The sequence below is a fragment of the Lucilia cuprina genome, chromosome 3, assembly GCF_022045245.1.
Source record: "Lucilia cuprina isolate Lc7/37 chromosome 3, ASM2204524v1, whole genome shotgun sequence".
Taxonomy (NCBI): Eukaryota; Metazoa; Arthropoda; class Insecta; order Diptera; family Calliphoridae; genus Lucilia; species Lucilia cuprina.
In genome coordinates, this window is record NC_060951.1 from 15,015,695 (window position 1) to 15,028,850 (window position 13,156).

A 13,156-nucleotide genomic window follows, 5' to 3' on the forward strand; every position below is an offset into this window, starting at 1 on the left:
ATAAGAGATAGTCAATATCGCCACTTAGGTTATCAGTGCTATGAGAGAACCTTACGTATGAGGTTGTTAGTACCTATGACTCAACCCCCATCCGAGTTAGAACCCTCCAAGGAAAACAAAGAGCATAATATACCGTATGAACGTAATGAGCACATTTTAGTATCGCCAAAAACAACCACAGCCAGAGATCAATCAACTCCCTCGTGGGATGGGAACGTACCAAAGACGCCTGGCCGTGAATGGTTTAGCCCATTAACCAAGTCGCCGTCGTCATGTATCAATTTAGTTTCATTATGGTTTCAAGCTAATACGCAATCACCCGAGATGGTTACACCAACAAAGCCAAGAGGTAATAGTACAAACACAACATCGTCAGCTACGTCATCAACATCGTCAGCTACATCGTCAACATCGTCATCTACATCATCAACATCGTCAGCTACATCATCAACATCGTCAGCTACGTCATCAACATCGTCAAACAAAGCATTGCAGAGGATTTGGGCAGCCGGAAGTCCCATCAGCAACTATGAATAATGAAGATCATTGATGGCCAGCGATATCGCATTTTGCTATCCAGAACCGGCAACATGCGCATAATATGGCTCAACCCGTAATTTTACAAGGGGAAGGAAGGGGATAATGTGACGCCAAAAGTCGAATATCTCGTTTTTGCCACCATTTAATTTTAGTTTATTTTTAAGTGAATTGTTATTTTATGTTTAGTTCAATGAAATACTATTTTATTTGTTTTATGTAATGACTTTGAATTTAACGTTTTATAAGAGCACGCCATCTGTTGGTAAAGCGAGCAGTTAATATTATATTACAACTATGTACCAAGCACCAAACAATACAATAGTACGATCGTTACGAACGATGTTTGTTGTAAAGTACTTGGGTAACATAGATATAAAAGGCGAGTCGCTGTGAAATTAAATTTAGTCTGCTTGCTGCTGGCCAAGTGAGAACTGTGTTTTAATCCTCCTTAATAAGATAACAACACGACTCTGGACTCCGCTGAGACTATCCCGGCAACCAGCGGAAAAACGTGTCGTTACAACTTAAGTTCAGGAAAGCACCCAACTATTAACCACATTTTGAAATACTCCAAAGAGTTTGCTGTGGAATTATATAAGCGTTTATTTCCACGCAATGAGCTGGATGAAGAATTAGTTGATTCTGATGTTGATGAAAGTTTTTAAATTTATAATTCTACAAATCTAATTTTCAATTAAACAGCACAATAAGTAGTATACAAAATCCAAGAAAGACAGGTAAACAGCTTAAACAAAAATTTCATTTTACATCCCTGTTCTATACAAAGTGAAATACCAAATGAGAATTATTTCAACTCATATTATTGTCGAGTAAAACAACACACACAAAAATATATGTGTGAGGTGTTTGAATAAAGTTATTTTGATGTTGTACCAACAGATATAAAACAACATTATATATTATAGTTATTTATAACAACATAACATACAATGTAGTGTCCGACCGAAATTTCGGCGAAATTATGACCGAACACCGTAAACCGAACTTTTTATAAAATGTTTATTTATCATATTTTTATATCATCAAAAAGTTTTAAAAATGCTGAACATTTGTTTACAGAACTTATTATACATCCTGGCTGTACAATAAATTTCCGATTTCATAGGTACAAAACGCTTTTTCAGCTGAAAAAATGAACTGTTATTTTTTCGGCTGATTTGAAAAACAATTAACCAGTAAGTGATTAAAAAGCTAAGAAAAGTAAAACATTTAATTTGAATTATCTAGTTTCGACTTTAAATCTTTGATCTCATTTGTAAAATTGAAATTTTCTAGGTCCTTATTCTTAAACTATCTAGACATGTCAGTCAGTCTGTCTCTTAAAAGAACGATAGGACCTAAACTATTGTTGCAGATTGATTGGTATTCAAAATAATCAAAATCGGTTTACATTTCGACATGGCCTCCATATAAGGTCCGCTTTAGAAAATGACTAACGTTCATAACAGGCTTCAAAATACTATGAACCAAAATTTCATATAAATCGTCAAATTGAAATTTGCGAATTGTGTTAAGTATTGTAAGTATATTATATTTATATTATATATATTTTTTATTTATTTAGAAACTGTAATTTTACAGATTCGATAAAATTTATTTTGATTTCGATCCACATTTAAAACGAAATATTGATCACCTTGAATCATAATATGATAATGTATAACAATTTTATGATAAATACAAAAATATCATGATACAATATTTTGACGGTATTTAATCATAATATGATATTTTAAAATTGTCACAATAACGATAATATGTTTATGTTGAATCATAATATGATAATGTATAACAATTTTATGATAAATACAAAAATATCATGATACAATATTTTGACGGTATTTAATCATAATATATTTTAAAATTGTCACAATAACGATAATATGTTTATACTACAATCATAATTTTAACCACAGCCATGTTATTCTCTGCGTGCTCTTACAGAGAATTATATCATTGTCAATGAATCGTTTAAAAACCAATAATAAAAGTATTAAGATATATGCATTTCACAAAAATAGTTTATTATTAGAAATTTATCACTCTCTGGGATTCGGAATTAGTTGATAATTGGCCCAATTGCTAATTAAAGACCCTTTTTAAAAAATCTTTCCGATGTTCATATTTTGGTTTTAAATGTTATAAATTTATTACTTTTTAATCATAAATTCGGTTTTCATTTAAGAAAAAATTCGTTGTTACCGAACTTTGAAAACCGAACAAAGTTCGGGTTCGGCCGAACTTTCAAATTTACCGAAGTTCGGTACCGAACGAAATTTTGAGTTCGGTCGGACTTTAATACAATGGTTGTATAATATATAACAACATAACATTTAATGGTTATTTAGCAACATAAGTAATATGTTTTCATCGTTACCATTATTAAGTTATTGATAAATATATTTTTTTCAGTGAATCAGACTCATTTATAATTGCCATAAACATGAAAATGAATACAGTAATAACAATATTGTTTAAATCTTATTAAAATAACAATTATATGTTTTTGATAACAATATATTGTTACAGTGAACATAGTTTAGTTATAGTAACCATGTCGAACTACGTTTTTCTCTGCGTGTGGTACTTCTTTGAGTTTTCCGGAGTTATTTAGAATTTATAAAAGTACTTTTATTTAGTACTATCTCGACTAGTTCGTACCAGTCGAACATTTTGAAATTTTCTAAATTATTGACCCTAAAAACATGTAATTAAGTTTGTACAGCCCGGATTAAGTGACAACCAATAACATTTTTCTTAAATGAAAAATGCATTTATGATTAAAAAGTAGAGTTGACCGAACTCAAAATTTCGTTCGGTACCGAACACCGTACCCGAACTTCGGTAAATTTAAAAGTTCGGCCGAACCCGAACTTTGTTCGGTTTTCAAAGTTCGGTGACAACGAAGATTTTTTCTTAAATGAAAAACGCATTTATGATTAAAATTTCGTTTTAAATGTGTATCGAAATCAAAATAAATTTTATCGAATCAGTAAAATTAGTTAAAAAAAAATAAAAAAATATATATAATATCAAGATAATATACTAACAATACTTAACACAATTCGCAAATTTAAATTTGACGATTTATATGAAATTTTGGTTCATTAAAAAAATTTAAGTATAATTTCATAACAATACTAGTATTTTTAAGTCTGTTAGTCATTTTCTAAAGTGAACCTTATATGGAGGCCATGTCGAAATGTAAACCGATTTTGACTATTTAAAATACCAATCAATCTGCAACATTGGTTTAGGTCCTCTCGTTTTTTTTATGAGACAGACTGACATGTCTAGATCGTTTGAGAATAAGGACCTAGAAAATTGCAATTTTACAAATGAAATTAAAGATTTATAGTCGATACTAGATAATTCAAATTAAATGTTTCAAATTTCTTAGCTATTTAATTACTTTCTGGTTAACTGTTTTTCAAATCAGCCGAAAAAATGAGCAGTTAAAAAGGCGTTTTGTACCTATGAAATCGGAAAGTTATTGTACAGCCAGGATGTATGATAACTTCTGTAAATAAATTTTCAGCACTTTTAAAACTTTTAGATGATGTAAAAATATGATAAATAAACATTTTATAAAAAGTTCGGCGTTCGGTAAAAATTTCGCCGAACACCGAACATTGGCCGAACCTCACTTTTTACCGAACTCCGAACCCGTACCCGAACGTTCGGTCGGACACTACAAAATAGTCGACTTCGAATAATCCAACAATCGACAAAAAGTCGATTGTTGGATTATTCGAAAGTCGATCTATAGAACCCTAATTAAAATAAATAATTTGTAATATTTGAGAAAAAAATAAATTGAATTTAAAGTAGTGGAAAATTATAATTTTGTATGTTATTGGAAGAAAAATATTGTAGAAATGAAATAACTATTGAAACAACATACACTTGCCTTCTAACGTAAGCCAGGCTCCAGGGTTGATTTTAAGTAGCGTTCTATTGGATCGTATTTCCTGTAGAGGTATTGAATATCTGAAAACTAGGGTTCAATAAATCGACTTTCAAATAATGGAACAATCGACTTTTTGTCGAAAAAAGTCGAAGTCGACATTTTGTTCCAAAGAAGTCGATATCTCGACTATCGTCTGTGAAAAAAGTCGACTTTGTTAATAAAAGTCGAAAAAAGTCGGAAAAAGTCGAAAAGTCGCTTATTTACAAAATACATATAGCCGAAAAATCGACTTTTCATATAATGCAAAAAGTCGACTTTTAACTAAATACAAAAAATCGAAAAGTCGACTTTTAACTAAATGCAAAAAATCGAAAAGTCGACATTAACTAAATACAAAAAGTCGAAAAGTCGACTTTTCGTATCAACTATAGAACCCTACTGAAAACTGATTACACCATACGCTACTTAAAATCAACCCTGGAGCCCGGCTTACGTTAGTACCCATAAGAGGTACTTTTTAAACCCTACACCACTATAGTGGGGGTATTACACGTTTGTGCTGATGTTTGTTAAAGTTACCGATCGATTCAGAATAATTTTTTGAGTCGATTAAGACATGTCCGTATGTCTATCCGACTAGCTGTCCATGTTAACCTTGTGCGCAAGGTACAGGCAGCAATTTTCAAGATAATTTGATGAAATTTGGACCAAGCATGTTTTTGGCACAGGGACAAAGCCTATTAAAAATGGTTGAAATCAGTCCATTATTTCACCTAGCCCCCATACAATCGTACCTTCCGATTTTAACCTTTTATACCATAACTACGCCAAATACTCTATTATCTCTTTAAAAATTGGCACAAATAAGTTTTATATAAGTGTTAATGACACTGCAGAATTTCGTAAGGATCGGCCCTTATTTGACCCTAGCCCCCAAAAAAATCCCCCTTCAAAAAATGTCTTAAACGTCTACAATTGACTTGTAAACATTTGTATAGCAAATTTTAGTTTTTTTATCAATAAATTGTTTAAATATTTTGGAATTATGGTAATATTCAACATAAAAGTTTCTTTATAAAAAGTAAAAATTTTAAAAATATACTCATGATGTAGGGTATGCCCAACTATACTTTCCTACTTGTTCTTTCTACGAAAAGTACTTTTTGAATTGCGAACCTATAAGAGGGAACTTTAGGGTACTTTTTTGTTCTACAAAAGGTACTTTTTGAAATTTCTATAATATTGAACCTAGAAACATGAAATTTATCATGTAGATCACGGATTAAGTCAGACATATAAATAGGACTTTTCTTTCTTCAAGAGTATAATGTGAGAACCAATAAAATCGACTCATTGGTACTTTTGAAATTTCTCAGATATTGAACTTTAGAAAAATTAAAACATGCAGCATATGCATTAAAGTGCTCCACAAAATTTTGCCCGTCCCCCACTTGAATATTTCTCTTGGTTGTGAAACTGTATTATAAAAAATTAAGCTGATAGGTTAACGTTAACAGGTGCCGCAAAGGCTCTAAAGTTTCAAAGTGCATTTACAAGGGAAAAATATAGATTTTTTCAGTTTCTTCTCAAATTTAGATATTTAGTAATAAATTTTTAATTTTATTGTAAAGGAATCGTAATGTGCACAGTGTAAGCATTTCGGAAAGATATAAAACACATTGCATGAAAACTTTAAAAGTTATAGCAAATTCCCCATGCCAATAACGTGTCTCGTAGCACATGAATTCGAAATGTGATTTATTCTAAAAAAAGCATTTTGTTACTTAAAATATATCTATATTTACTCAGAGTTTTTAGTTAGTTTTTGTGTTTATAAGATAATGCAAACTTTATAAGACTGCATTTCAAATCTCCTATTTCAGATTTTTGAAATTTTGTTCAACAAATATTAAAATATTGAGAAGATCTCATGCGGATTTATGGACAATAAATAAGGTTATTAAACGGTAAAAAATTAAATCAATATTTTTTACAGATTAACTATACCTGTGATTTGAACTAGGACGATTTCGGGAAAATCGATTTTTTTGTAATATTTTAGAGAATATGTATAATTATTTACTGTGGTATATTTTAAATAAAGTATGTTCCAAGTATTATAATCCAGATAATATAAAATATATATTAAAATCGGACATTCTTAACACATATACTGTGGAATCCAAGGTCACATTTTGTAATATTTGTGAATTCTCAGTGTACCATATCGAAATAATATTTATTTGTGGGCGATATTTCCGGGAATTTATCGTATATAGTCCGATATTTAAAATAGAGTAAAAGAAAGATAAATTACCCTTTGAGTCACTTGGGAACAATTTAACACCAAAGTTCAAAAATTCGAAAAAACACTTATCTATTTGAATAATGCTCTTTATAATTAGAGGAATAATAGATACCAAAAATTATATATTAATTATAAAAAAGTATACTTTAACCCTTTTTGACTATGGAGTCAACTTGATGTTAACATTTTTACATGATGTAATAAGTAAGGTGAGAGCGTTTAGGCAACAACCGCAACAAACACAATATTTTATGTTTGTTTAGAGTATGGGTTTTGTCAAAATGAAATTTCTAAAATTGAAAAATAATAAATATTGGAAACAAAATTTGTTGTGTATTTCACAATATTACATATAAAACCGGTTGTTGCATTTAAATTGTATTCGCAGCAGGACAACGTCTTATTGGTGCTTCATCTGATATTCTTCATTTGAAACCCTTTTATCATTATTCATAATTTTTGATTTGAATTTTTTTTAGTTTGAAAACACAAATTTAATTTTAATGTTAAAATAAAAATAAATTATTTTTGACAAAACCCAAGCACTTTTACAATCAACAAATAGAAATCAGCTGCCTTGATGATTTCACCTTACTTAGTGCATCCTGCATTTTTAAAAGATTTTTTTTTTTTGAAACTGTTAATTTATGTAATCCTTTTTTAAATTTTCAATACAATATGTCTAAACAAACAAACTTTATGTGGTCAAAAAGGGTTAATTCATAAGCTTTTATACCTAATATGTAATTTTTTGTATTATTTCTGTTATTCCTCTAATTTTATAGCATTATTTAAATTGTGTTTTAAGATTTTTTGAACTTCGGGATTAAATTTGTCCCATGTATTCAAAACAATTCATTTTATTTTTATAGCTGTTATTTTAAACATAAGACTTAATACTAAGAATTAAAGTCCTATTTATTAAACTTGGCTAAACTAATAAATAATATTTCGACATGGTATACTGAGAATTCACAAATTCTGCAAAACTTGACCTTTGAACTTTAAACAAATTTTATGGGAAAAGAATGTCCGATTTGAGATATATATTTTATATTATCTAGTTTTAAATACTCTGAAAATACTTTGTTTAAAATGAGCAACAGTAAAGAATTAATACGTATTATCTAAAATTTTACAAAAAAATGCGAAATCTGTTGTCTATGAATACCCATGAGATCTTCTAAAAATTTTGAAATTAGTTGACAAAAAAATTAAAATTGGAGGTTTGAAACTGCCATTGAAAAATTCAAACTTTTTTGACAATAGCTGACAACAAGTTCGCGTTATAATTTCTGTGAGACACGTTAAGGGCCTGGGGAATTTGCAATAACTTTATTAATTTCAACCAATTTTTGTATTTTATATCATTCTGAAATGCTTATTATGTCCGAATTGCGATTCCTTTACAATAAAGCGCAAAATTTATTACTAAATGGATATTTTCCCCTTTGTAAATGCATTAAAAAACTTCAGAGCCGTTGAGGCACCTGTTAACGTTGTTCTATTAGTCTGTTAGTGTTACAAGACATAGATTTTTTTGTACCTTACCGTTTTACAATTGTTATTTTTTGATTTTTTGTAAAAAAATCGTTTCTTAACACATTATCGTGAAGGGTATATAAAATTCGACATAGCCGAATATAGAACTCTTACTTGTTATACCCTTCACCTTTGTGAGAAAGTTATATATAAGTTTGTCATTCCGTTTGTAATTTTATAATATAATTTTCTGACCCCATAAAGTTGATCAAGCTATGTCCGTCTGCCTGTCTGTTTGTCCGTCTGTCTGTCCGTCTGTGTGTTTGTTGAAATCAGTTTTTAGAGGACCCCAGATATCGCCGAGATCCGAATCTTCAATAATTCTGTTAGACATGCTTTTGAGAAGATCGTCATATAAAATCAGCAAAATCGGTCCATAAATACCGGAGATATGAGCAAAAATCCGAGACAATCTCTGAAAATTTTATCAAAAATTTATATTTTTTCAAGCTCAGACTGAAATTGCTAAAAACAAAATACATAATCATACGGTAAATTTTGTTATTGTACTCTTGTTTATAAAAACAAGGCAGAGCGAGAGCAGCAAAATAAGAGTAGCAGAGCGAAAGCATCACTAGTGTGGTTATTGGCTAGAAACATGAAATTATGTATGTGGAGCCTGGCTTAAGTTAGAACCCATAAAAGGGAACTTTTTGGTTTTCAAAGGGTACTTTTTGAATATTCTATAATTATTATATTATATATATTATAATATTGAACCTAGGAACATGAAATTAAGTATATCGATTCGGAATTAGATGAGAACCCATAATAAGGAATTTTTTGTACTTTTTCGTCTTTCAAAAGGTACTTTTCGAGTTTTCTATAATAATGAAATACGAAACATTAAATTAAGTATGTAGAGCCCGCTTTAGACAAAAACACATCAAAGGAGATTTTTTGGTCATATACCCACCAGGGTACAGGGTACCCAATATGGTACAGTGAATGAAAATGTTTAACATCGGTCCATTATTTCACCTAGCCCCTTACAACTGAACCCGCCGAGAAGGACTTTTTATAGACTACACCACAAACGTACAAAATTCCTATATCCACCTTAAAGTATACCAATCGGCTTAGAATCGTTTTTGGAGTCGATTAAGCTATCTCCGTCTTAAGTATATCTGAGGCATGGTACAATTCAACTTAAATGCTTTATAATGTAAACTAAATCACATTTTATTTTTGTAACAGGTGTAGGGTACTATATGGTCGGCCATGCCCGAATATAATTTCTTACTTGTTTCTTCCATATATGAATTTCTCATTTTTTAAATATATGTAAATATTGGTTTTATATAACTTAAATGCAAATATTTATTTAAATATATTTGTGTACATTACGTTATTGATTACACTGCAAATCAATATCTTATATGAATTTTAACTTGTCAAATTTGCTTAATTTGTCTAGAATAGGTTGAAAATAGAGAATTTGATTTAAAAATTATCTTGCGAATTATATAGTACTATATATTAATAAAAAATCTCTTATGCAAGGCATACACGATTCGACCTTTTAAAAAACTTTGCTTACAATTTTAAATACAATCTCTTAATACAACTTTATTTTGTAAAAATAATTATTGATTGATGTTAGTACCATGTGCGTATAATTACAATTTAATTTTACATTTTTTCTTATTTTTTATAATAAACAAACATTTTATTAATTTTTCTTTTTTTATTGTTTTTTACGCACACACGATGTTACTTGATCTGCGGTCAACACAAAATGAAGAGTAAAATAGAATAATGTTGTACGCAAGCATTTTTATATTCCGACAGTTTGTAGAACTCGCAAAAAAATCAAAACAATTTCGTAAACAACGTTCTCACATTGTATCAGCGGTTGTATCGTGCATGTCTCGCTTGATGAATTCAAGAAATTTTTGCATGCAATAAAAGGGAGTCACATAACCATCACTTTACATACTGATTTATTTTAAAAAACCTATGCCAGACCGGGATGCTTTTTGATTTCCTGAAAATAAACTAGCCGAATTCTTCTGCTCTGCTCGCTATTTAAAATCAGTAAAATCGATTCATAAATGACTGAAAATTTTATCCATTTCCTTCTGTAGTTTGCTTTTTTTGTGTGTTTTATTTCGTTTAGCGTTTTTGTTGTTTCTTTTGTTTTGCTATTTATAAAAATAAAATAATGGCAACAATAAAATAGATATAAATTTTATAAATAATTAATATTTTTTTAAATATGCTATGGTGAAGGGCATATAAGATTATATCTTTAATATTAATTTTATTGTTGTTTCCTTATTTAAATATTTAACCCTTTCACGCACAAAATTAAACCGCTGGACTTTTTATTGATTTGACTTCATCGCACACTCTATTTTGATGTATATCGATAATTTTTTATTATTATTTATTTTGATTATTTGAAATTAGTTTTAAAGAAATTGAAAATTGTTTTTTCAATTACATAATAATAATTTGTTTAAATATTGCTGCGTTTTTTTATTACTTATATTTATTACTACAAAAACTTGGAATAAAACAGTATGACTGTTTAACATGAATTGTTTGACAGCAATTAAATCATTGTTTAGTTTGGACACAAACTAATTAAACACCAAAAAAATTGGAAAAATTAATGTAGTTATTTACTTCGAAATGAATCAATGCTTAAAAAAATTCTTGTAAAATAAAATATTTCATTATATTTATATTGAACTTTTCAAAACATTTTCAGCCATTTTGTGCTTTTCAATGTTAATTAAAAACTTTTATTTTTTGAACATATTTTAAAATGTTAAGATCATATTTTGAGTTTTTTACTGCATATTTAAAGAGCTTACTTTTTTAGAACATATTTTCGATTTCCCTGGTTATCACTATTAACGATTGAATTATATCTTGTATTAATCGGATTTCAAAGTTTATACAGTTTCTGAAGAGATTTTTGATTATGTAAATTAAACAAAAACTTCCCCGCATAGAAAAGTAAATAAATACATTAAGCTAGAGTCCATTTGAATTAATTATGCATATGTAATTAATTTTTTTAATTAGTTCGTACGTCTATGCGTAAAATCTTTTTTTATTTAAAAAAAGAAAAAATAACCATAAAACTGTTTATATTTTAAAACGTAATATCTCCCGATTGAAGTTGATTGACACAACTTCTTAAAACGGAGTATGCACTTTTTGACATACTTACAGTCTTATAAACTAATTCAAACAAAAAAATAAGAACTACATACTTTAGACCAAAAAAAATTAAATGGTCTGGAAAAAACGGCAAATCTGAACAAAACCAGTATTAAACTGTCTTGAAATAATTATTACTGTTAAGATATAAAATATTTCCAGGGTAGCTTTTTCCACATACGGAGCTACTCGATTACGAAATTTATCCAAAATGCATTTGGGTTCAAATTTTATTAAGTTTCAAAATTCACATTTTTTCAACATACATACAGCCTAGCAGTAGACGGAGTGGCACTTCCCATATGTATACATTTTGAGTATTATGGGGCGTTGCACAAAATATACAAAAATTATTTTTTCTGGGAAACTAATGAAGCTACCATCTTCAACTTGATCCGTAGGATGCTTATAAAAATATTTCATAGATTACATTAAAATCTTAATTAACACTTGGAAAAATTGGCGAACTTGCAATAATTTACGTGACATCCCAAATATGTAAAGACCATCATAGAAAATGGTTTTGTATCATTGCATTTGCAAATGGTTTATTATATTTTTACAATACACTACTAAAATATACAAAAATACTCATGATAAGGTTTATAAAAATACTACACTGAAATATGTAGTTTTTATTTACTCAACATTTTGCAATACAAATTGACAGCTCAAAAAATAAAAAATTATTAAAAAAAATACAAATGAAAAAAGTATATAAGGCGACAAATAAGATTATAATATACATTCTAGAACCACCGGAGATGTACATAGGTAAAAACAAATTTAGAGCTAAAATTCGCGTAATTTGTGTGTTTCAATTAGTGTTGTAAATAAAAGCTGAAAAAATATTTCACAATTAATAGCAAATATTTACAATTGCAAAAATACACCAGATCGTGAATTGGGCTTACACAAACGTAAAATACCAGTATGTTTGTCTATTTGGCTCTTTATAATTTTCAAAATTGTGTAGTGTTTTTTATTTACAATGCAATTAAGGTAGCAAAGTACACTGGATATAGATAGTGTAGAATTATAAAAAAACAAATTTGCAGATTTTTGTAAAGAAATAATTATTATGGGCCTTGGATGGTCCGTTTATATCGGGGCTAGAGAATGGTCAGGAGTTTGTGTTAAATTGCATAGCTTAATCGACTCGGAAAGTAACTCTGAGCCGACTTTAAGGTGAAACGCACAAACGCGTAATACATTTTTAACATTACTATACATTGTAATAATAGTCATAATTTAAATTCTCTTTTAATGTAAAAAAGCCCTAATAAAATATAAAAATGTTAATCCTAATATACTTATATATATTATGAATCTTCTTGTTAGTCTGTTCGTTTGTTTGTTTGTTCTTCAATCACGCCTAAACGGCTGAACTGATATTCTTGAAATTTGGAACGATGGTAGCTCTATCCTTGGAAAGTGTTATAGGCGATATCGTTTTTCAAAACTTGAACTAGGAGGGCAAAAATGGTAAAATGGATGAAAAGCGGTTAAAAATACTTAATCCAAAATGTATTCCATTATGCTTTTTAAAGTTTCAGAAATATGATATAGCATAGTGCTGTTGCGAAAGTTGGATCAAAACGGGGACAAAAAATAGGACTTCAAAAATTAGTACTTTTGTGCTTTGAGACCATTTTTCTGTT

General features: G+C 29.0%; 1 protein-coding gene across 6 annotated transcripts in view; it reads right to left on the minus strand.

Moving 5' to 3' along the window:
- Positions 1-13,156, minus strand: part of LOC111683130 (protein trapped in endoderm-1) — a 78,741-nt gene that overhangs the window by 23,195 nt on the left and 42,390 nt on the right. The window contains exon 1 of one of the 6 annotated variants that reach the window (XR_006940133.1): positions 9,862-10,005. The exons of 4 other annotated variants lie outside the window; for them this stretch is intronic. Coding sequence is in view for 1 of the 2 variants with exons in the window: in XM_046945577.1 (XP_046801533.1) it covers positions 9,928-9,930 (3 nt within the window). In the remaining variant the exon portion in view is untranslated. Of the gene's footprint in view, positions 1-9,861; positions 10,182-13,156 lie in introns of those variants that run through there. One more of the 6 variants, XM_046945577.1, reaches the window with a different exon arrangement.